At 40.7% G+C, this 26,679-nt stretch overlaps 2 protein-coding genes across 2 annotated transcripts in view; one reads left to right on the forward strand and one right to left on the reverse strand.

Annotated features, from left to right (window-relative positions):
- Positions 1-26,679, forward strand: part of LOC111864398 — a 120,727-nt gene that overhangs the window by 42,852 nt on the left and 51,196 nt on the right. The gene's annotated exons all lie outside the window — the stretch shown is intronic.
- LOC111864397 (glucose dehydrogenase [FAD, quinone]) lies at positions 20,999-25,127 on the reverse strand. Its single transcript, XM_023851617.2, has 2 exons — positions 25,020-25,127; positions 20,999-23,052 (listed from the first exon to the last, which is right to left on the reverse strand). The coding sequence occupies exon 2, from the start codon at positions 23,047-23,049 to the stop codon at positions 21,166-21,168; it is 1,884 nt and encodes a 627-aa protein (XP_023707385.1). The 5' UTR covers positions 23,050-23,052; positions 25,020-25,127; the 3' UTR covers positions 20,999-21,165.

Consider the following 26,679-nt stretch of genomic DNA (forward strand, 5'->3'; position numbering starts at 1 on the left):
CTAACGGCTTATGATAGTAAGGAAATGAATAGAGTTTAGACAAAATATATGACGTCGGGGAACATGAGATGATAGTAGGGACTTCTTTAACAGAAATGAAATACGTAATATCGAGCACAAAGTTTCCAGAACATGAATTACATTAGAACACCGTGGCACGGATCGAGGCTGGATTTCAATGTGTAAGACACAAAAACGCTCAACTACTGACACTATTTCCACGTTACTTACTTTTAGAACGCTAAGCTAGAGAGCTTAAACTGCTTTTATAATACTAGGATATTCGGAGTTCGATCACTGAAAAGTTTGTCATGCTCAGATACCTTCTGTTTTTCAGTCTAATGCTGGAGCAATAAAGTTGAAGTTTATGTTACTTTAAACTTTGTTTATATAACCGGCATGAAATCCTTAGACGGTGGTCTTAATCTAGCGCAATAACTTAATAAGAATAGGCATATAGTGAACCGCGATTATGTGCCATAAGAGAAGACTGCTCTCCTACTGCCTAATTGAAGTGTGAAGTTTTCAACTGCAGACGATAAGAGCTATGTTGACGCTGTTTTCGGAAATATATTAGCCCTTCGAGGAATTAAATATGCTTCTACACTATTTCATTTATAAAATAACCTATTAAATTGGTTACTGCACCTCTATGTTGGGACTGGATTAGCTGGTAGACATTGTCGTGTAATATTCAGTTGACATACTGTGAGCTAAACGCTTAGGCCTGTGCAAGGATATTAAAGGAAACTAAGAATATATTGTCACGTGTTTTAGGGATTTGACTATTAGATGGAATTAGGATCGGTTGATTTGATTTATTGACCTCTTATACACCTAACCTCGTAAATACAAGTAATACAGCCCTAGCGCTGATCTATACACTTTACAGTTCACCGATAAACACATACTAAGATTCTCAGTCTTCAGTAGTCGTATCCTGTCAACGTATTTCAACACAGTAAAAATACCAGTCTCATTGTAACTGCAGCACTCTTTCAGTTCAACTAACTTTTTGCCATCTCTTCTCAATCATTCAACTGCCACCTCAAGAGACTCTCTGTTATTATTTCTCTCAGCTGGCCTGAGCTCCTCGTTATATAGCCTCGGAGCGGATGCAATAGAAAACACCGTTTTCATCGTTATAGCTCAACAATACCTCGATTGTTGCTTGCTTATTCGTTTCTGCGAAAACATGTCTACTGAGTTGTTGCCTAACAATGAACGTCTGTTCTGGCTCCGTTATTCCGGCTTTCAGACGTCATGTCACAATATATAAGTTAATAAATAGATCCGAACAGGAAGAGTGAACTGTGAGGGAACAATAAGGAAACACTTGAATGGAGAAGGAAAAAAGTAATAAAAATAAGGGAGGATGATAAGGGGAGTTCTTAATTCGGTTTAAGACTTCGTATGCAATTGTTATGAATGGATTTATTGACTACTCGTAGATCGTAACTATAAATAATTTTAAAACTATCGCAATTTCAGTGTTTTACAGTTTACTAGAGCGCATAGTCTAGTGTTCTCAGTCAGTTACTAGACGTTTCCAGGTAAGGGCCCCGACAGTGGTTATTCCACTGCCTCCGGCTCAAGTCCTCTCTTCACAGACTCCCGTACAGAACTGACTAAGCTCTAACCTTGTCACTTTTTCCTATAACATCTCTGCACGGGCCACATAGAAAACACAGCTCTTCTATTGTTGTGTTTGGATTCATTGCCGCAGATATGTGTTTACCGCGCCGTTGAGTAGCAATGGCTTCGGCGCAGATCTCTGAAAACACAGTTCCTCTGTTGCTATACCATTGTTGCTTTCGTGTCTGTTGCTGCGGAGAAGTGTTTACTGAGCTGTTTCCCAGAAACAGCCTTGGTATATCCGTCCATCTCATGGTCGTTGCATAGCAACGGCTCTACACCTACAGTAACATTAATTTCTTTTGGGTTTGTAGGGACGTATTATGGTGATGCTCTTGTCCTAATTGAATGCGTAAGTGTTGTAATGGTTGTAGTGTGAAAAGACAGCTGATGACAGAAGCAAGAAGTGCCACGCCCGTTCAATTGCTTTATTTTTTCTCGTCACTTTGAATAATCTCTTTATATATAATGGATGAGGTTGGAAACTCAAAACTTCCTATGGTGATGAATTGTGTCTTACGGCCTTCTGTAATCAGCAGACGCAACTTTTTCTTAACAAGCATTCCTTTCTGAGTAGCGGGTTGCTATTTCTCACCTCATTAACGTCCATTCAGGTTTGGTGGTCTGTGGCATCGAGCCGGACGGAGACAAGACGAAGTGCTGACGTGGCTTATCGCATCATGAAAGGTTCTGACACTGAGTATCAATAGGTTTTAAGACAAGACAAATTTAGAAGTACGTAATAACTCTGCCAAATTTAAAAGAGCTTTTTCATTTTGTGGTGTACTCGTATTATAGTTGTTTCTTGCCTGTAATTACTGCTGATGTACGAAGTTCTGGGCATATAAATGTTTTAATTAATGACACAAATAAAAACTTAAGCTCCTGAATATGTGATTGGAGGGGTAATTATTCCAGTATCCACAGAATACATATTCAGGCCTACTTTTTGTTCTGGACAGTCGGCATAAGATTTTTTCTTTGATGCCAATTGTAGTAAAGATTATTTTTGATAAAAGTTCATGTAAATTAATCTTCCGGTTTCAGCTTCCAAAAAACTCAGGGAAAAATAAAATTAGAAAGACTTTCATCTCCTCTCTGTTCGATTTTGAGTACCCAAGTGACCCGTTTTTCATTTATTTGAGATGAAATCTATTCAGCTGTGCTATCACCTTTGTGTTTTCCACGCGCTTAAAATTATTCATCTTTTAAACTCCACAGTAATCATACAGAACGAACAGACAGCAAGTGAAGTACTTTATTTAACAAATATAAAAATACCATTGAGCTGACCGAGCTCGTTGACTCAACCGGTAAAGATTCTGACTTGCATTATTAAGGTGCCTGGTTCGAATCTCAACCAGGACACCGACTATCCTGACCGAGGATTGTTTAGTCTCCTCACGCTAATTTCGGGGTAATAACTCAAATAGGTCACAACCGCTTCCTTTCACATCCTTTTCAATTTTTTATTCACTGTTATCCATCCATTAAACATTATATAGACTTGGCTGCTGACAGTGTTGTTGCCTACCTGAGCTGCAATAATGTGAAACAGCGGCCACTAAGATGGCTACGACACATATTCTTGTACTGCGAGCAGAAAGATAAAAATATTAGCGGTTACAAACTCTCAGAGATGAGCCGGGATAGCGCAGTTGGAATAGCGACTGGGTACGGGCTGGACGACCGAGGGGTCAGAGTTCGAGTCACGATAGGGCCAAGAATTTTCTCTTCTTCATTTCGTCTAAATCGGCTCTGGGGCATCCACCCAGCCTCATATTCAAAGGGTGCTGGGGGGATCTTTATCCGGGGATAAAGCAGCAGGAGCGTGAGTCTGACCACTCTACTCCAGTCAGTGCCAAGGTCAAAAAAAATTTGTATCTATACATCCACTCCCCCATACGCCTTCATGGTGTAGTGCTTAATTAGTTAAGCAGAGGGGCAAATTTGCCTTTTACAAACTCTTACAGACTTGGAGAATTTAGAAGCAAAGCAGCTGTGTTGCAGCAGTACGCACGCTATAAGTAGAATTAATAATATGTCATAAAATATTTGATTCCACTTTTTCAATTTTACTAATATTTATTTTTTTACTTTAAATCGTAACATAAAATACAAATTTGAATGTTACTATTGAGTTTCCTGCTAGCACAGATTTTGAATTTTTTTACTGTGCCTTGCGAAAAAATACGCTATTCATCACCGCATTCACATATGTTTTTATTTGTGTTAAGGCTCTTACCGTACATCGCGGATGGGCATGTATGATTATAACAATCCGACGCGATTTGAGTAAGTCAAGGCTTTTGAAAAAAAATATAACAGTAAAAGGGATATTCAACAGATTACTATTCGCAACAAGAAACAAATCATGGTTGAAGTCCCACACGTTTTTTTTCTTCTTAAACACTCCGTCAAATACCAACAATAGGAAATTGAATTCAGTGCAGAATACGAAACGCATTTACTTGCTAAAGCGAGAAGACGGTGCTGTTAAAAGCATCTCGACACGTGGTGCCACGTATCGGATCTCTTGCGTACTACAGTAGACGATAGATGAATAGCGAGAAGAGAAAATTGACGCTCTGAAGAGCTTCTTTTGTTGAATAAGAGGCTTTCTGAAGACGTCACTGCCTTCATACTGCAACATGTCGTGTACAGATTACGCTTGTGGGGAGAAGGACACGCCTGAACGCACAGCGCAGTTTCATTCGTTTCTGAATGTGATTTCTGAAATTCAGTACCAGTAATAGTTTGGAATAGTGATATGTTGAACTATTTTGTACTAATCTAAATTAACTAGTAAAAAAACATAAGGCGTATATCATTTAAAATCGGAAGATTGTTCAAACGATCAAAATTTCATTAAGCAATTTGAAATGTGAAGTTCGTTTAAGTCAGTTGTTCCCAGAGTTGACTGTATCACCCCCTGGGGGCTAGTGTGATTACCTAGGGGGGTGTTAAGGGACAAGAGGCGGTAGGGGACGCTGGAGGTGGGTATCTCCTAGGACATTGTTCGCTTATTTACGTTTGAAGTGATTTTAGACCTGACGTTGAAAACTGGTATTGCTGTATCAAACCCATGCATCGCATTAAGAATTTACGTGTACTAAGGGTGAAGCAGTTACTAAATACTTTATTGTATTTCATTGATATTATTTTTCTTAGGGGGTTGTGCAAACCGCTATTCGGAAGAATGCATTTTATAGGGTAGAACAGGGGATACTGGGGATGAGTTTATGGAAGCCCGGAGAAGTTTGGAAACCGCTGATTTAAACAATATTTAGAACTTCAGCTGCTGCCACTGCGTATCTGTTACAGAGACCATCTGGTTAGTGTTACACAAGGAAATTATCACTGTTTATTCTGAGAATCATATGATAAGCGTAATTACAATCTTTGGACCAAGTACACCGTTTTATGATTTTAAAGCCAATGACACTCCTAAGCCTTAAAATGTTAACAATTCTGTATTTTCACTGGAGACATACAGCAGAAACTGTGATCTTCCTCCTATCCGATGCTAAGTACCCGTGGGAATTTTACCTGGTTGCAGCTCACGCTGTTCACAGGGGGGGGGGGACATTCGCAATATTGAATCTTAAAATCACGACTACTTGAATTATGTAGCCGTAGAGAGAGTAAACCATGAATGGGGGAGACGAGGAATGCGTATAGGATATTGGTGGGAAAGCCAGAAGGAAAGAGACCACTGGGAAGACCAAGGCGTAGGTGGGTGGACAATATTAGAATGGATCTTAGAGAGATAGGATGGGATGGTATTGATTGGATAGATCTGGCTCAGGATAGGGACCAGTGGAGGCCTATTGTGAACACGGTAATGAACCTTCGTGTTCCATAAAATGCTGGGAAATTCTTGAGTAGCTGCAGAATTGGCGGCTCCTCCAGAAGGGCTCAGCTCCATGAGTAAGAAAGTAAGGGGTAACGTGACTAATAATTGTGAGTTCTACATAGATTTGATGATTGGGTTTATTGAACATTTCTTCACAATTACAATCGATTATAGCGCTATCGCTAATGTTCACAGTTCACCAGGACATTCTCCATTCTCGTCCTTGTACTCTAAGCTACTGACCTCTTTATTTCACTCCACTGCACTAATCTAAGTCAGAGTCAAAGTCACATTGCCACTGACGGTCAGTCAGTCAGTAAGTCTTGGTGTCGAGATCCATCTGGGGCTAATGGCCGGATATTTATTACTCTTTGACAGTTACACGGTCTTGTTTTTGTGGGGTGCCCTCTCTGATGACGGGTCTGTCTTTTGTACATGCTGCTGGCCCTTGCCAGCGCAGTCTTTCTGAGGTCCGAATCACTTTAGACTCGCGACCATACTTTACTGTCTCAGATTTGAGGCTTCCCTTTTCGTCGCCTCCTTCGACTCGCAGGGTCACGGTAGAGATATTCGACCACACCTCCACACTGTTTACTAATCTAAGCTACAACAAGTCCTCGTTATATATGCTCCGTACAGACCACACACAGAAAACACATCATTTCCTCAGCAATGGATATCCTGTATTGTTGTCAGGCGTGTCTACCCATGCAATGCCTAGCACTGGACATACTATTATTGCGTATTTGTTGCAGGATATGTGTGCGGTCTGTTGCCTAGCAATGAATGTCGTTCTATTCTTGGATGCGCGTTGGTTGGAATGTGTTTACATATTCGTTTCTTAGAAACGGCCAAATCTGACACAATATTCATCTATCCGGGGCTGGTATGATAGGCCAAATTAGTGGCCGACGTACCAAGTGGACTATTATTTTTTTTATTGCTAGTGGTGTGGGACTGTCCCTTGTACTGCGGCCACTTCTGACCTATTGTACCAGGCCCAGGTGATAGGTGAGGGTGATTGTGGAGCAGTTGATGGGATGAAGATCGGCAGGGGAAACCGAAGTACTCGGAGAAAACCTGCCCCAGCGCCACTTCGTCCACCACAAATCCTACTTGACCAGACCCGGGATCGAACCTCGGCCGCCGCGGCGGGAAGCCAGGGACTAACCGGTTGAGCTATGTCGCGGCCAACCAAGTGGACTAACTCTCACCCTACCCCAAGAAATTAAAAAAGAAAATTAGATTCAAGGAGACAGAAATCATTTAGAACCACGTGTTTTCTTCACGACATGGGAAATGAAATGCAGTGATTCCGGTCATAGTGTTGCAGGAAGGTTACTTGTCCCGTGGAATATATTTGGATTTGGAGGGCGAATATAATACTTTCTCAAGAATATTAAGAGCGTTTCACTTTCTACAGGTCTATATACACCTTTCCACAGATTTTACTTCTGCAGTCGCGTGGCTATTACTGATGACGGCTGTAAAAAGCGAATACTTTTCAATCGATATCACTTAGTGGTCTTAAGTCACATATGATGTATTTTTGTTGTTTATCCTGTGTGTGTGAACAGAGCCACGGGAGAAATAAATCTACATTCAACATGACTTTCCACTAAAAACCAAGGTTAGCAAAGTGTGGGAATAAACCATCCCCTGCAGAGCCAACATGGCGTCCCCAGTTCTCTACAGTTCCCTGGATTATCTCATACTGGGTATTAGAATATGTGATAGACGTAATATTTGATTGTGGCCTTAACGAGAAATAATGTGCAACATTTCTGACACACCACAATCCAGTTTACTAAAGTATTTTCTGGTATGCAAAACTTATCAATGTATAATAAGTTTAAACCTATAAAGACTTGATATATTGGGTTTCTGGACTTTATCCATCGTCCTGGTTTTTAAGATAACAAAAACACGGACCCAACAGAATAGGTGTTCCCCTTTTCCTTCACCTGAGGACGGAAACAGATCCAGTTTCCGAAACGTCGTGTTTTTGTTATCTTAAAAACCAGGACGATGGATAAAGTCCAGAAACCAAATATATCAGTGTGTTATACACCATCGTCAGAATCCTATAGTAACTACTATAAAGACTTATTTATTTTTCTGAATAACGCAAACAAATTTATTTAATACCTCACAGAAACATATTGTTGGACGTAGATGGCATAGAAGTAAAACGCTAAGTCGTATCTATGCAGTGCAACAGGGTGCTGCAAGATAACTATATGAACTATAGTTTAACAAAGAGCGAACCTGAAGATGGTTGGTTAAGCCGAAACTCGTAAGTAAAAAAAAAGTAAAGATGTCCCTGTACCAGGCCGTGAAGGCCCATAGGGTTGTGAGACGTCAGCCTTACGCGCCGGCCGCGCTTTACTCCCCAGGAAAATTATTTAATTAATTCCTGGTACTCATTTCTGTTAGAGGCTGAGTCAACCTCAGGGCCATAGTGCTGCTGGAAGGATTAGGTCAATTGAATAAATCCAATGACATCATCGGGACTTGAACTCGCTACCTTTCGGCTTGTAGCACAGCCCCTCAACCAACTACACTACCGCGTGCCGAAACTCATAGTGACAATAAAAAGAAGATGGCGAGGGAATATTAACCGACGTTGGTCTTAGACGGCAAAAAAGCAAAACACTAAGTCAGATCTATGCAGTACAACAGAATGCTACAATATAACATAAGTAATAGTATTTATTTCATTACTAATTACATGTTATTTTTAGGTCTTTTTGGCTTTCCTACCACAATTTCTTATACACGTAAATGGAGTAAAAGTATGTGTTTCATATCTGACCGCATTCTGGGAGTCCGCTCTATTTAAAAAAAAACAGTGTAATACATAAACCAGAAAAGAACTGAAAACAGGGAGAACAGAACATTTCGCAGGGAAAATTTCGAGGATATATATTGCATGTGATTCACTGATAAGTCGGCTGATCCCTGGGACTGGTTTAAATTCTGACGGACGATGATACGGCCGATGCAAAAACCGGTCGTGTGCAAATACCCCTGCTCTACTGACTTCAATGATTGATGTTGTCATACTTTTTTTTTGTTTTGTTTCGGTTGTGGCTGACTTAAAAATCAAGCCTGGTGGATGCATCACGGATTGAACTGACTGAATGACTAGGATTATTCAATGTTTAGTATTGGAAATGGAAGTGATTTATGAGACTTATGTAGAGCAAGGGGCAATGATGGCGCATCTGTGATTGATGGAGTCCTTGCGGGGTTTTAGTTAGTTGGAGTTTTTTTTTCTTTTTTTTTTTTTTGTCGATTTGCTTAGGGCTTTCTGGTTGTTTCTGTATGATCGAGTACGGACAGAAAGCGAAGAGGGAATGTATCTATAGACCCGTTTTTATACCGCCATATATTCGTGCGCCGTCCTTTTTAATTACGCCCCTAAATGAAATAATGATTTAAGACGAAATGACAGAGTAGTCTCAGTTGAAACTAGGATTCATCTTACTTCATCTTCATTAAGTAACTTGAATTTCCTGGGATCATATGGGGCATATTACCAGAGTTTGCTTCATAGCGCGTTTTCTTCTGATGCATATACACCCTGGGCTACCTACTGATTTTGTTTGTGATCTTGAATGGCGGTGTCTTTTAAAATAATTTCAATGTGATTAAAATTCACCCTTATTTAAATATATTAGTTTTTTTAGTGATTGGCGGGAAAGCCAGAAGGAAGATGACCGCTGGGAAGTCCAAGGTGTAGGTGATGGACAATATTAAAATGGATCTTAGAGAAATTGGATGGGATGGTATAGATTGGATTGCTGTGGCTCAGGATAGGTACCAGTGGAGGGCTCTTGAGAACACGGTAATGAACCTTCAGGTTCCATAAAATGCTGGGAAATTTTTGAGTATCTGCAGAATTGGCTGCTCCTCAAGAAGGGCTCAGCTCCATGAGTGAGTAAGTAAGTAAGTAAGTAAGTGGCCCTAAGGCAGCTGCTAAGTTTGTGAAGTGCCAGAAATTAAGGGATCGTATGTTGACTTGAAGAGGATATGTTACGAGGAGGAGTTGTGTTTTCTGGGAAGTAATGCCTTGTAGTCCGGTTAAACTCAACTGAAATTTCAGAGGGTTACGTCGCCTCCAACGTCAGGGTTGAAGCGTAAGGCAAGCAAGAAGCCAACACGGAACAGGGAACAAACAGTGGTACCTGTTGTATGCAGGTTTATTTATCGTCACGTGGTTTATTCTTCCAAAATATCGGTTGAATGTCAGCAGCCTACGTGACATCGTATCCATGAAGGGAAACCTCCTCATATCCGCCCACCGTGATATTTATTAATTAAAGTCAGATATCTACATTACAACAGTGAAAAACGTCTTGTTACTGAGCTATTTATACTTGCTCACTGCGGAGTAGAGGGCCAGAAATTGAGTTAGGATTTCCTTAAAAATTAGGAGGCGATTGAACTCGGGTAATGCTTGCTACCATTCAGTCCAGAACCTTTTGTCTTCTCGTCTGTTGTCCAAAAACATAAAAATTAGAATATACAAAACTACGTATAATTTTGCCTGTGGTTCTGTATGGGTGTGAAACTTGGTCACTGACATTAAGGGAGGAACATAGACTGAGGGTGTTTGAGAACAGGGCGTTGAGGAGAATATTTGGACCGAAGAGAGATGAAGTGACAGGAGGTTGGGGAAAACTGCATAATGAGGAGCTTCATAACTTGTACTCTTCTCCAAGTATAATTAAAATGATCAAGTCAAGGAGGATGAGGTGGGCAGGTCATGTAGCACGAATGGGGGAGACGAGAAATGCGTATAGGATATTGGTGGGAAAGCCAGAAAGAAAGAGACCACTGGTAAGACAAAGGCATAGGTGGGTGGACAATACTAGAATGGATCTTAGAGAGATAGGATGGGATGGTATTGATTGGATAGATCTGGCTCAGGATAGGGACCAGTGGAGTGCTCTTGTGAACATGGTAATGAACCTTCGTGTTCCATAAAATGCTGGGAAATTCTTGAGTGGCTGCAGAATTAGCGACTACTCCAGAAGGGCTCAGCTCCATGAGTAAGTAAGGAAGTAAGTAAGTAAGTAAGTAAGTAAGTAAGGGTTTACTTAAATATAGGCTCATCATGTAGAAATTTATTTCGAACAGTAACTGGGAAATATTTATACATTTTCCTTATATTATACATTAAATATTTTTAGGAAATGCAAAAATGTTCGATTTCAGCATCAGGATAAATGGTATTGTATTTGACCAATAGGTCTATGGATCGTGATATTATTCGCCCGAAAAAATGGTGAAAATGTCCACGTATCTAATCTGACTGAAGCAGATGATTAACTTCGAAGATGAAACTTGCAAACCGACCCCCGCATTATGCGTTAAATTCAAATTCTTTATGTCATGAAAGCCACATCCGAATAAAGCATATTTTGAGTCAATGAAGCCCAAATAAATTATGGATTCAAATCCGGTCCATGTGGTTTATATGTACACATGAAATTCGTACTTCAGGATATTGGAGTTCAATTGATGGGGACATAAATTCATGGTTAAAGCAAAGTGTTGAGCCTAGAAGACACTGGAACTAAAGAGAGCAGTGTTCATTTTGCAAAGAAACGGCATGACGTGTATGCAACCAGCGGCAAGACCGGAAGTTAGTGTAAAGCTAGGCGGAAACTCTGGATGCGTCTTAACTTTATCGTTCTGATGGTTAGGGTTACTGCCGTGTTAACCAGCGTGATAACCAGTCATGAATATTCAAATCCGGGTTCAATAAATCAGTAGACAACTTGGCAATGCTAGAGTTGCTTGGTTCGTTTGCACTTTAACCTCAAAAGATGGTATGATCTACACGTTCATCTCATTGGGCACTGTCAGACACTCCACCTCTTGTTCATTTCCCATATCAAACTTACGTTCATCTCTCTACACTGCCAGTCGCATTTCCAGTATTGCTTCCCTGCCCTAAACTACGGGAACACCAAGGTATCACAGTCTGCACATCTTATTGCGTTTCTGCGCTAAGGTATGACTAAACAACTTAATTTATCTTTACCGGTTCTCACGGTCTCTTCGCTTGTGGATTTTCTTATTTTTCCTTCTACCCTGAAGATGGAGGCGATACGTTCCTCCGAAACGTCGGTTAACGCCACATCTACACGGTGCCACGTCCAAGAAGACTGCATTCTTCATAGTCACCGCCGTGTAAACCTCAAATTTTATATGGTCAACCTTTCTTAACACAACTGTGACTTGATTTTCTAAAAAGATAAACTCACCGTAAAAGAACTGTTACACAACATAAAGGTTAGTCTCACTCTTTTTTCAGTAGTAATTTATAGCTAGAAATGTATATTGTATTCTGGTACGAAAATGCACACATGCTTCTGTTTTCAACGGGTATAATTTACTGGTATATATTTTACCCTAATTCAGTACCCAAACATACAAGGCTTTCCAATTTTGTAAGGTCTGTTTGAAAATTGTTTCATAATAGAGGTATGAATTATACTGAATGTTTCCGATACAACGTAAGGAACTCTAGAATATTACATTTCTCAAATTTGCACTGAATTTTGTGTGGAGATATTAGAACATTTCGATTTCAAATCCCGGTAGGGTGAAGGATTTTCCGTTCTCCATGTCGTCCAGACCGGCTCTAGGACTCAACTACCTTCGTACCTAATGAGTGCCGGAGGCTCTTTCCATAGGGGTAGAGGGGCCGAGGCGTGAAACTGACCGCTCACCTCCAACTAGTGCCGAGGCCAAGAAAATATGGATCTATACATCCACTCCCCTATAGGCCTTCATGGCGTAGTGCTTAATTAAGTCAAGCACAGGGACAATTTTAACTTTCCTCCAATAAGAAATAGGTAAAAAGCTTCAAGAAGCAAAGGTATATATATTTTCATGTTAAGGACTGAAATTTTCTTCCATGCGTATATTTAAATTGGTATTGCTAGTATTAACCGTGTCATGTATCTGCTGTGTTTTGCATTTGCTCCGTGTTCTATGGACATTTAGCGTGAGCGGAAGACTACATTGTTGCAAACAATGAAGTATGCTAACAGGAACTCTCCGGCGACAATACAAATCGGATGACAAACAGACTAAATGGGACATCATGTCGGTAACTAGAAATCCCTCTCACGTATTTATATGTAGCAGTCCAGTTCACAAATCTAGTCGACAGAACGTCATTTGTACTGTAATGAGCTGAATAATCACTTAAATTATTTACCTTTTTCATTTAGTATTTCCGGAAAGTTGAGTGCTAGCATCACAGCAAAATGTACGGACGAAATGGCGGGTAATGTACGGGTAGTTTGGAGGCTTAGCTTATGAGTAAACCAGCTGTATACTTCATCTCACGAATCTTGCGTGGCTTTAACTTTTTTTAAGTTTGTTTACTGACTTGGTGGCTTTTGCTCAGGTGTTGCCCCTGGAACGCGGACTGTACTGTTCCACGGTTCTCTCCAGTCCCCCCCCCCCCGGGNGGAAATTTCCCTATGGCACCCAAAATTAGGCTATGACTGTTTCCTTCCTTATATTTTCTCATTAATTACCTACTATCATCTAATTATTTAATGCTATACACAGCACCATTAAATAAACTTTAAACTAAATAAGTCATCAAGTTCTGCTATAGAAGTATCCTTAAGAATCCTGAATAAGGGACTTAGGATACTAAGCACAAGTGAGATATGATAAAAAGGTAGTTCCCGATTTTGCGTAAATATGGCATCTCTTTTTAACATCTACGGATAAATAAAAATTAGAAACAAGTTCAGAAAAAAACTGATTCCCTGCTTACCTAGATACGACACGAACAGCATAGAAAAGGACGCGTCCAGCAATTCTTCCGTTGTTGTGTATGTATTCGTTGCTGCAGTAATTTTTTTACCGAGTCGTTGCGTAGCAACGAGAGGGGGATATACATATACAGTAAGCTCACAGACTTGTGGGAGGGGTTTAGAAGCGTATCATTGAGAATAGCTCAAATGCCGTTATATACACACCAAGTTTCATAAAGATTGGTTCAGGCATTCAGAAGTTGATGGGGGGTGTTACACATACACACAAGACAGCATGGAGATCTTAGAAGACTAATTTTACTTTTAAGAACAAGGAAAGTGGGCTGTTTTAAGGAAGCCTCTGTTTCGCTCGCTCGCGCGCGCGCTCTCCACGTTAAAAACAAGCTAAAACGAAGTTTCTGAAACAACCTTTGGAGCCTATATTCCTCTAAATTTGCCACTTTGTATTTTTATGCTATATAGCAGGAAGTATACATTTGTGTACAATTTCATGACCTAACTAAGTAACTCTACGACTCACTCACCAGCTCACTTAAATGCTGAGATTCGTTCTTGAGAACGTAGTAATTGCTCAACTATTTACATGATCCCACTAATCTTAAGGAACCGAAAGGTTCATTGCCTTATTCACAACATCCCACCAATGGACCCTGCTCTGATTCTTAGTGATCCATTTCCGTATATAAATTTCCTGTAAAATGATTATGGCACCTTGAAAGCTATACATGTTATCTACGTCCGAGCACCATACCATGAAGGCATATGGGGCTAACATTACTGACAGTTCCACACTCCGGGCCTTTATCCCATGCAATAATTTTTCGGCTAGGAATCAGCATTGAAATGATGGAAAACAAGAAAAATCAAGAAAGCAGTCTTCTGGGATTTGGCGCCGTGTATATGTGGTGTTAACCGACGTTTCGGAGGAACGTATCGCCCCCATCTTCAGGGTAGAAGAAAAAGTATAAGAATTCTGCAAGCGACAACACCGTGAGAAACGGCAAAGCAGAAGACTGCTTTCTTCATAGTCATCGCCGTGAAAGCCTCAAATCTTACAAGAAAAATCAAATTCTGCTGCGAATTGAATCCCGGTCTGCTAGCCTCTATCCAGGTACACTACTTAATGAGTACTCCTGACTCACGTATTGTTACCAAATTCAGTTACAATAAACAAAATGCTCAAAAATCTTTACAAATAACATCTATTCTGCCTGTAAGTAATATTAAATCCAAGTAACTATTCCCATTTTAAATTGAGGGGCTATGCTACAAGTCGGAAGGTCGCGGGTTCAAGTCCCGATAAGGTCATTGGATTTTTTTTTCCAATTGACCTAATCCTTCTAGCCGCACTATGGCCCTGGGGTCGACTCAGCCTCTAACAGAAATGAGTACCAGGAATTAATTAAATAATTTTCCTGGGGACTAAAGCGCGGCCGGAGCGTAAGGCTGAAAACCTTGCCGCCATATTTGAGCCGATTGTCTAGATAATGTGGGACCCTCAACGTCTCACAACCCAATGGGCCTTCACGGCCTGGTACAGGGATAGCTTTACTTTTTTTTACTCTTACTTCCATTTTAAAAAGTAAGCCTGCCTTGCGTCTGCCACTGGGGATCATGAACTTTCGGTCATATAAAACGAACTTTCAGATTCAAAATTATGAGACATTGAAACCACAACCTTTGGTATGGTCTCCATTTTATAATATACATACAGTTTAAATTACTGAGTCGTGTGGTACATAATTCCAGTATTTAATCATCTGTAAGTTATATGAACATGAGCTGTTAATGGACTATGAAGTCATAAGTTATGCAGTGTTAGTCTCATGGGAAACTGCAGAATAACCATTACAAGCTCTACTGCTCTCTCTCTCTCACTCTTCCAATTCTCTCCACACATTGTATTTAGTTCGCAACATTTCAATTACTCAAACCCGAATTCTCCATGTACACATAAATTTGTCTGAGGTTTTTATTTGTACATCTGTTGTGTAACTTCACATGAATTAATATCGTACATGCATAACAGTATGGAACCGTAGAACATAACTTTGTTTACTCATATATTATTATTAGTAGTAGCAGTATGAGGTGGACAGGGCATGTTGCACGAATGGGGGAAACGAGGAATGCATGTAGGATATTGATGAGAAAGCCAGAAGAAAAGAGACCACTGGGAAGACCAAGGCATATGTGGGTGGACAATATTAAAATGGAACTTAGAGAGATAGGATAAGATGGTGTGGATTGGATTGATCTGGGTCGAAATAGGGACCAGTGAAGGCTCTTGTGAACACGGTAATGAACCTTCGGGTTCCATAGAATGCTGGGAAATTCTTGAGTAGCTGCAGAATTGGCGACTCCTCAAGAAGGGCTCAGCTCCATTAGTAAGTAAGTAAGTAAGTACTACTAGTAACAGCAGTAGTAGTAACAGTGGACGTGGTGGTGGTGGTAGTAGTGGTAAAAGTAGTAGTAATAAGAAGAGTGCCGTCTTCGTTCCTCCGAAACGTCGGTTTACACAATATCTTCACGGCGTCACATTCCAGAAGACGGCATTCTTCATAGTCACCTCCTTCAAAACCTCAAATCTTACATAGTAATAAAACAAAAAACAGACTCCGTGGCCTGGAGTCCGCAAGCAAACTAATAGCAATAGTTTTTCTGTGAGTAGCTTCATATATTGTATTGCTGCAAGAATATTGTTAGGATAACCAAATCAAGAAGGATGGAATGGGGCTCTCATGTGGGAAACAAAAAATGGTCGCAGAAATTTATTGGGAGTAGCTGAAGGGTTGCAAAAATGTGAGAATAATATTAGCGTGTATTTAAAAAAAGGATCCGGATTGAGTTTATTTGGCTCAGGATAGGGATCAGTGGCTGGTTGTTGCGAACATGATAATGAATCTTCGATTTCCATAAATTTCTTGACTGGATGAATAATTATTAACTTCCCAGAAAAGTTTCTGTTCCACTGAGTTGAGTACTGACTCTAAACCACGTTCGCTCCGAGAGTTATTTTATACCTTTGCGTAAAATAGGGCGTTATTCAAGAAGTGAGAAATTTAACAGCAGTGAAAATTCTCTACTTTCCACGTGGGTTGCGAATTGCAATGCAAATCCTTATTATTCGCATTAAGTAAGCCGATTCTAGTCCTGGAGCCAGGCACCAGAATGCACTGCACTCACTTGCCTATGCCTGGCGGGTAGAGGGTTTTACAGAGCGAGAACAATCCACATTAATCCCAGATTACAAGTCCATTAAAATAAACAGGGTACGTCAAGCCTTAGCATAAATAATTCGTGACGCATTACGATAATTTTTTTTTCCACACATAGAATCAAAATCATCTGCCATTTTGTTCAGCACTATGTTTCATTATCAGAGATAATAATTTTGTTCAGGCATAAAAAGGCAAGACAAAATGGATTTTAATCAGACATATAACCTACTTAGCCTTAATCATAATCAATGATTTATAATTACAATTATTTTTTATTTATAACCGTAAATTTTAATGCTTCTTACTTTACATTATTCAGAGAATTACTTTTTTTTTTTCCTTTGGCGCTACATCTCCAATTTGGGTCTTGGCATCCCTCCATGAAACTCTCCATTTCACTTCGGTTTACTAGATCTTACACATACGGTAGGACTCCTTGGGCGAGTGATCAGCTCGTCGCAAGGCCTCTACCTGTATACAAACACAGAGAAACGCACACATACACACAAACAAAAACACTAAATATTCATGCTCTGAGTTGGATTCGAACGCACGATCCCGGCTTCCGAGAGAGCGAAGACAGTACACGCCTTAGACCGCTCGACTACCGTGACCGGCTTAGGGAATTACTTTATTTGTTTTATTTTCTTCTCTATTTAACAGCGGTTATTAACTACTTATGTTACTCGTACATGCCATTGAATGAGCATAAGAATGCTAATGTAGATGTAAATGGTGTACATTAAAGAGGTCGAGATATTGCCAGGAGAAGAATTCTGATCCCTACAGTAACTTACTAAGTCGCTCACTGCGGTTGGAAGACCCCTTCTCCAAAAGCTAATTGTTGCTCAGCTAGTAAAGAAAATTCTCTGCCTCATTTGGAACCTGAAAGTTCCTTACGGTATAAACAAAAGCCAGTTACAAGTCCATAACCTGAGGGTTAGTTAATTATATTTCCGCCCCCCAAAATATGACTGTAAATGTAAACCCCATGAATTTATTTTGGGCTGTTTAGAACTAACGCATACACATAAAATCTCTTACGATTACTGAGTGAACGACCGGTTTCTTGCGTCTGGAAATCGAAGTTCTATAGCTGCCACAACAAAATCCTACTACTGGATCCTATACTAAGCCATTTTCGCTCAATTTCCTACAGAAGTAAATCTGCAGATTTTCGGTTCAAATCTTGGCCATAACATCGGTTATCCCAGCTGAGGGTTTTTATGGTTTTATTCATTACCTCCAGGCCCTGATTAGGCTGCAAAAGTTCTGTTCTAAATCTTATGTAAATTATAGTTCACCATTCATTCTACCATTTGTCGCTATACAAGGTTTCAGACACCCAAATCGTCGTGAAACAACCCCCCCCCCAAAAAAAAATAAAATAGGACTATTGATATTGATAGAAAATTCCTATTCTCAGTTAATGTGTCCGTAAGAATCTATCCCAGTGTTGTGATGGGCTGTTTAGGTATGTGCAAACTGCAATTCTCTCAATATCTGCTACGTCATCTTGTTGACACAGGAACTGAAATAGAGATTTTGATTACTATCCACTAAGATATTCGCTTGTTTATCTACCCTTGAAAATATATAGCGGTTGCTAGGGACAGCAGTGGGGAGAGAGCTGCTTCAAACGGTCGAATATATTCAAGACGTTAGTAACCGTAAAACAACGCCTGGGACTAGGAATATTGTCCGACCTAAAACAACATATAAACCCTTTCAGGGTCTCATTTCAGGAGGAAACTGAAATTACGGAGGAAACTATTTAGATCTTAGCAAAGCCAGCTAAACTAGAGGGGAGATGTGGAGTTATCATGACTAATTTTGGAAGCCTGTTTCTGTGTGTCACTCCCTCTGTCCGTTACTGCATGGATGCCAGGCATAGACAGTCCGTTCCCTTGTCATTTTGAAAAGAGGGCTGTGTCACACGATCGTTTTCTAAAGAATATATAATGGATTAAATCATAACTAACAACTAAGTAACATGTATTGTTTAATACGTAGGCTTAGTGAATTATTAATTGAATATCGAACTGTGGTGGCTGTCGTATTCAGAAAGCTCTCGTTCCGATCTTGGGTATCCGGATCGAACCCGGGCCGCCGCGGTGGGAAGCCACTGACTAACCGCTTGAGCTATGGCGCGGCCTTGCGGCCCAAGTAAGTAAGTAAGTAACTAGTTCTTATGGTGATAAGTTAGACGCTGTCCAGTTCTAGAACTGTTGAAGAAGACCGCTGCCTGTCCCTGACTGCTTATTCAGTAATATTTTCCCATCTGCCATGTATACACAGAGACCGGCTCATCATTTTCAAGCATTAGGCGGCCCATACACGTATGAGTCTGGCTCGAGAGTATGATTCGGCTCGAATTCCAATGAGCCAAACTCGTCCGTGTGTGGGTCGCCACGCTCATACGTGTGTGATGAAATTAATCCGAGCCCGGCTCCTCGCCGAGCTGGACTTGCGAACCAGGCTCATACGTGTATGGGCCGCCTTAGGATGTCCCATGTCGTGATATAAAGAGACCTAATTGGCACAGAATGAATTGTATTTAATGTCTTCAAATGCATTGGTCTGTACACATTGACTGTGTTCAGTATTTCTAAAATGCGAGATAGAACAATAGATATGAGCGTGAGAACATTAATTGGAAGATAATAGTATCTCCATTGACCTTTAACACTAAACATATTCCCTCTTGTTTGAGAGGCGCTTGACCGAGTTCAATTATCGTCCTCTTCACCCTTAGAGATAATTTAGTGCTTTAAATCTTGTTACTGGTCAGATATAGCATTATGCTAATTTCGTTAACTGCAAACACTCTGAACTGTGGGATCCTACTAAACAGTATAAAAAGTAGGATCATATACTCATAGCTTAAGATTAAGTGATCCTTAGCATATTAAAACTGCTCTTTCAACGTAGAGGTTACATAGCATCGAACTAAATGAGAAGTTATTATTGAATGCTGAACATAAAAGGAAAACCGAGATTAACGGCCTTGGGGATCCGTTGCGCTAATCACGCGTCACCCTCTATCCGCTAAAGTTGGCACTAACTTCGCCGACAAGCGGCGGTCACTCGGTCGGTATAGTTCTCTTTCGAAGTACAGGCCACGGAGTTTCCTTTTTGTTTGTTTGAAGATACAAGGATTTTAAATGATCTGACAGTAAGGTACTTTAAAATAATATCCAGAAATTCGTCTGGACGCCGAAATACCTCATTCAGATTAATAGGTAATTTCGGCGGATATTCAGACTGTCCTACAATGCGATCGAATGGGTACTACTCATATTTCACGATCGAGAGGTCCATTGTTCAGTTCATCTTATGGAGACTGATTACCCTGACTGAGGTTTATCAAGGAGTTCTTCAGACAGATGCATGGAAAATACCTCAAGTTAAGGATTCATTCAAGTTAATTGCTCACAAGTGACTCTATTACTCGACGATATGTAATCTGAGATGTTAAAATAGTTATTAAATGAATTACTCTTATAAATTCTTGATCTGTGTTTATCCTATATCATATTTAAAGTAAGAAAATTTTATGTTCATTATAGATATTCGTATATTTTCAATACGATTACATTTCAGATTCATCCAATGGGAAACTAGTTAAAACTCTATGAAATTATTTCAGTAGTGAGGAAAATATTTTGTAATAAAAATTATATTTATATTCTTAATATTAATCGGGCATGGATGAACAACATTAAGAGAAAGCACACTTTTCAGCGCTCCGGACCCCTTTACACTTACATTACTTTAGAAACAATTGCACATAGAGTACAAATCACCAAGTAAATAAAAAATGTCACTATTTAGGCCACTTATGAAACAACAGGGCTACTTATTTACGGCTGTACCGAAGAAATGTGGCCCAAATAAGTCAGAAGTTATCTGAGATCCAAACCCTCTCTCGTGTTACAGCTTTTTGTAAGAGATTATACCTTTTTGATTTATGATAAAGTTCATAAACTTTACAATAAATGTATTTTCATGCTTTATACAATGTCACTCTTCTATATACATGAAATGTTCATACTTCTTTTGTCGCTGCTCGTGTAAATTCCAAGAAGTTTCTAGGAAGAACATCAGATGTAGGATCATATCTGGTGACGTTCCACGTTTCATATGACAGTATTATGCTTGTTAAGAATTATGCATAGAGACACTATGCTACAAACCGGAAGGGCGCGGGTTCAAGTCCAGATGAGGTCATTGGATTTTTTTTTCAATTGGCCTAATCCTTCCAGCCACACTATGGCCCTGGGGTCGGCTCAGACTCTAACAGAAATGAGTACCAGGAATTTTCCTGGGGGGGGGGGGAAAGGGCGGCCGGCGCGTAGGGCTGACAACCTTACCGCCATCTTTGAGCCGATTGTCTAGATAATGTGGGGTCCTCAACGCCTCACAACCCTATGGGCCTTCACGGCCTGGTACAGGGATACCTTTACTTTTACTTTTTTAATGGTTTCCCTCTCGAATTACATGCGCCGTATTAACGATGAAAGTAAATAAGTGTATATGCAACAGGAAAGCAAAACTTTTATATCATGCTTATATTTTCAAATTTGTTATGAACCATTACCTCTACTTCCCAAACATATTACGAAACCTGACTTCATTCTTACTGGAGCCAGTCCATTTTTATCATGTCCGCTGCCTTCTCTCCAATCATAACAGTTGTTGCATATGTCGGTGTGCTCACAATAGTAGGCATTATGGATGCATCAGCCACTCTGATTCCTTTTACACCATGAACTCTTAGTTTTGGATCAACAACAGCATCTGGATCTGAACTTGGTCCCATTTTGCATGTACCTACAGCATGAAAAGCCGATGTTCCAATGTTTCTCAGCATGCATTCCCAATATGGCGTCGTATCGAACTCAAATCCTTCACACGAACTCACAATCAACTTCTTCTTTCTTGCATTACGACTCTTCATCACATCAGTCTGCATTATTCTGTCGGTTGCCTTGATGCCTTCCAGTATTGTGTCCAAGTCCTTTGTATCTGTTAAGTATCCTGGATATATTTTAGGATAATCTGATGGATTTGATGAACCTAGAAGTATCTTACCTCTACTTATTGGTCGACAAAGAAGTGGAGCCGCCATGACAACGTCACCTTCTTTTGATATTTCTTGCATTGATAAAATTGTCTCGTCTGTTAAACCTAACGCGGTTCCAAATGCGACAGATGCTTTCGTGTCGTTTGCTAAAATAGCGAAATAAAAGAAATGGATATCTGGCCTTTCATCTGGAGAGAGATTCGTCCTAATGAATCCTGATAGAGTGGTTCCGTAAAAAGTAGCAAGTGGCCCGGTTCTCCGAGTTAGATATTCATATGATGAATCAAGGAAAGCTAATGGACTTGATTTAAACTTATCAGATTTTCTTATGCTATATAGCGAGCCAGTAAATATCAAGTGATCCTGAAGATTTTCGCCGACTTTCGTGTCCTTAATGACATTGATACCGAATTCCTTAAGGTGTTCTTTTGGGCCAACACCAGACAGCATGAGCAGTTGTGGAGAATTAATAGTACCAGCTGATAAGATGATTTCTTTCTTAATTCTAATCTGGTGAATCTGGTTATCACGTGTGCTAAATTCAACAATATTGGCTACTTTTGAAACAGGATCAATTATGACTCTGTTTACTTTCGAATTCTTTATAACATGAAGATTTTTCCTGTTTCTGGCAGGGCCGAGGAAAGCTTTAGCAATATTGCATCTTGTACCGTTTATAATTGTACCGTGTAGATGTGCAAATCCTAACTGGCTTGGACCATTAATATCATCCAATACTTCGTACCCTGCTTCTTTGACGGCATCTTGAAGCAGCCATGCGAGATCTAGGCTTTCAAATCTCTGCACGTTGAGAGGTCCTCCTATACCGTGATAAAATGATTCGGGATAATTTTCATTTGCGTTCGGTTCAAAATTTTCAGATTTCTTGAAGTATTCCAGAACTTCTTCGTAACTCCACCCATCATTTCCGGCTGTAGCCCAATCATCAAAATCACCTTTCATTCCCCGGAAGTACAACATACTGTTTATTGTACTAGATCCGCCCAGAACTTTTCCCCTGGGCCAATTACATCGTTTACCCAGCAATCCTTGGCAATTATCTTTCTGGGGTTCCGTCTTGAATTGCCAGTCGATGTCAGATTTTTGAAGACCGAGAAATATGGCGGGAATGTCTGATGCCAGAGGTGGGTCACTGCCTGCCTCTATGACAAGAACGTTCCAGTTCGGCACCTCGCTGAGTCTACTCGCCACCACGGATCCTGCAGTACCCGCCCCAACAACAATAAAATCATACTCGTCCCTCAGGCAAGAGCTGGTGTCCCTAGGATATTGCTCCGGGTTTCCTAGTTGGCGTTCCGACTCGAGGAGTGTTGTGATGAGGCTGGTGAAGAATGCTGCGCCTGCGCCACATACACCAGGACCCACACAGCTGGCCGGGGACGTCCAGTGGCTGGAAGCAGCACATGGCCCCTCCATTCTCTGCAAATAAATATAAAGCAATTTCTGTAACAGGTGGTAGAGGCTGAGACCGAGGGGTCTGAGTTGGAGTCCCGGTAGGACCAAGAATTTACACTTCTCCATTCGTCCAGATCTGCTCTGGGGTTCACCCAGTCTCCTATCCAATGGACACCGGGGGCTCTTTCCCCGGGGGTAAAGCGGTCGGGGCGTGAAGCTGATCACTCACCTCCAGCTAGTGCCGAGGTCAAGAAAATATGGATCTATACATCCACCCCCCCATACACCTTCATGGTGAAGTGTTTAATTAGTTAAGCACAGGGACAACTCTATCTTTACCCTTTTATGCAACTAGTCTTATTAACAAACACAGCTTCATAGCAAAGTGCAAACGAACTTCAATATGGTTAACAATGTTTCAGTGCGTAAATGCATAGTCAGTTTGCTGTTAAGTTATACGCAGAATTGTAAGTCTACATTCTTTCAAGATATAATTTGTTGAAGAACAGTTTGGAAAATGCCTCAAAACATTCTCCTCGAAACACTGAAAAAGTGTAAATAAATAAGTAATGAAACACAAATGTGCTTCAGAGCAATTGAATAAAAGAAAAAAATAACAACTACGGAATCTGACGTCGCGTTCGAGTAATTGGCAGTCCTGCTTTATATTTGGGGGCGCCGGGTTCAAGTCTCACATAGGAAACCGGCTATCCTGACTGAGGTTTGTAGTGGTTTTCCTCAGTTGCTTCAGGAGAACATCGAGAAAGTAGCGTAGCAAATTAGATCACGACTAAATACGTTTCACATCTTTTACTCACTAATCATTCTGCCTCGCTCCGCTGGCCAGCTGGAAGCGAGGTTAGGTCTAAAGAAACCACAAATAACTCCGTGGTTTTAATCCGCAACCGAACTATACCGACCGAGCAACCGCCGCTTGTCGGCGAAGTTAATCCCAACTTTAGCGGATAGAGGGTATCACATGGTCAGCGCAACATCCCCACGGCCGTTAATTTCGGTGTTCTAGACCGGAGCCGCTATTTCCTTGAAACAGCTTTTCAATTATCCTCACGAGGCTGAGTGGACCTCGTTCCAGAACCACTACTTCTCAGAAAATCCGGTAGTGCTGGGAATCGAAACCTGACCTGTGGATCTGTAGGCAGGAACTCTGACCACTACACCACAAAGGCGGTCAAAGAAGCCACAAATAAATAAATGAATAAATACTTACGGAAAATATTAGGTCAGTATAACGTAACATTTCCAGTGTCTGTTACCCCAAGTACAGCGTTCAGCCTACGCTTGATTAATGGTTGCATATTTAAAAATGAATGGTTTAAGTAACGACGACACTAGGAATTTTCGTGGATTTTCTCAGTCCCTTTTTATGCAGTTGTCAGGATAGTACAACCACCTCTTCCTTCGAAATCCCTTCCAAATCATAATTCACCTATCATCCCTCTATTCAACACTACTTGCTCTGGCTACTTAACGTGTAGCATGGTCGCCGGATCCATTTTCGATGAGGTAGATTTTTCAATTTACCTAATCCTTCCAGCCGCACTCTGGCCCTGGGATCGACTCAGCCTATAACAGAAATGAGTACCAGGAATATTGTTGAAGGTAAAGGGCGGCAGGAGTGTAAGGCTGACAACCTTACCGCCATCTATGAGCCGATTGTCTAGAAAATATGGGAACCCCAACGTCTCACAACCCTATGGGCCTCCACGGCCTGTTACAGGGGTACCTTTACTTTACTTTTACTTTTTACTTGTGTCTAATTTACAGTAATACCTTGCCTAAAAGGACTGGGGAAAAACACGAAGTTCAGTATAGTCGGTGTACCGGGGGAGGATATTAGAGATTCGAACCAGGTATCTCCTGATTCTAAATCAGGAGCCCTGCCGTTAGGCGAGCTTGCTAGGCCTTGCACTTTCTGTAAAGTTATATTGAAATGCGTAGGCCTACAGTCAGAACACACTGTCGGTACTTACAGTTACACAACAGAGTCCCCTTGCCTACCGAAATGAAAGCTTCCTCACAGCACAAGAGACAGACCGAAACAGGCGTTCCTTATTTACATGATCCCTAAGAAAGTCAAGATGACCTTCAGCCTGGCATGAGATACGGCATGAACTGTAGTGGACTCGTCTGGAGGATGACTTTTAAGATTATTTATCAGTTTACAGGATTATTTTATATAAAGAAAACAAGCGCAAAGAAAAGCCGTAACCAATGACTGCGATTTATTCTCGGATATCAGCTCTTCTCTGTTGTGGTGTCGTGTAGCTTCGTTACAATTATTGTCTATTTTTTCACAGAAAAGTATTGCTTACATAAGGGTAGAGGAGTGGAAGACAGAGGACAGGACATTCCTCTGAAACGTCTATGAACTTCTTTCAGACTACCCTGCGTCCTATCTCAGAAGACAGTACACTTCATAGTCACTGAGGTGTGAACAACAGATCTCACAAGGGCAGACGCCTGACATCCCCCCCTTGCATAAAACCATGTACCTAAAGAACTTAAGCGCAGATGGGACTATAATATTAAAATGTATCTCTGAGTAATAAGGTGTAGGTGTACGAAATGGAATCTAGTGACATAATATACAACAGCAGGGCATTTATGAACATCCTGAATAAAAATTTTATATTGTAAATGTGTGAAACTTCGGAGCACGTAAGCAACTAGTAACTTAATTCTGCACCATAAGTAAAACGATATATATAGCAACGTGTAGTGTCGTTAAATAAGGCAGTAAATAAAGAAACATGTGGAATAGTTAACTCTACTTTGATCGTTACTGTATATCATTTAGCTGAGAAAGTGTGATTAAATACGCAATATGTAACAGAAATAAGCCTGTGGTTTGGTGAACCATACGCGGTTCGCGCGCCTCCTGTTGCCACATGGTTGAGCCCAAAGACCGGAACGAGATATGTCTCGTGAAACACTGATCAGCACTCAGCCCTGCGAGCCACAACAGCCTGAATTCGGCAACCGCGTACGCCCATCTAGAAGCTGAACACATCCTCGCCTGACAGAATTATCACAGAATTCAATTAACACAGGGAAATCACTACACGCCACACTAATATACCGACGAAGATTCAGTATTTTGTTTCATTTATGCAATACTTGTAGTTGTTATGTGACTAGATTTTACATAAAAGTATGGAAAAATTTCGTAACAAAAATAATGTTTATTCCTTAATTTACGTGATATTTAACAACTGCTCAATTTATATAACTGTAAAAGATAAGGTGATTCTGTTCTTAATTAATTAAACAACACGGCATGAAGACGTATGAGGGAGTGGAAGTTTAGCTCCACCATTCTTTAACTCAGTATTAAATAAAGGTGAGTCGTCAGTTTCACGTCTCGGCCACTTTACTCCCTGAGGGCAAGAGCCCTCGGTACTCATTGGATAAGGGGCAGGGTGGGCCTCAGGGCGGATCTGGATATTATGGGGAAGGAAAGTCCCTGCCCTTCCCAGGAATCGAACCCAGGTCGTCCTACCTACAACCCGCCTCTGTTCCTACTCCGTGATTTTAGTCTGCAAGCAAACTATACCCACCGAGCCACCGCCGCTTCTCGGCGAAGTTTAGTGCCAACTCTGTGGTCTAGTGGTCAGCGTTCCTGGCTATAGA

Source organism: Cryptotermes secundus, unplaced genomic scaffold, assembly GCF_002891405.2.
Source record: "Cryptotermes secundus unplaced genomic scaffold, Csec_1.0 scaffold431, whole genome shotgun sequence".
In the NCBI taxonomy this organism is placed as follows: Eukaryota; Metazoa; Arthropoda; class Insecta; order Blattodea; family Kalotermitidae; genus Cryptotermes; species Cryptotermes secundus.

Bases quoted from the DNA above. Each gene is read 5' to 3' on its own strand.
- LOC111864397 (XM_023851617.2), bottom strand. From the start codon at position 23,049: ATGGAGGGGCCATGTGCTGCTTCCAGCCACTGGACGTCCCCGGCCAGC.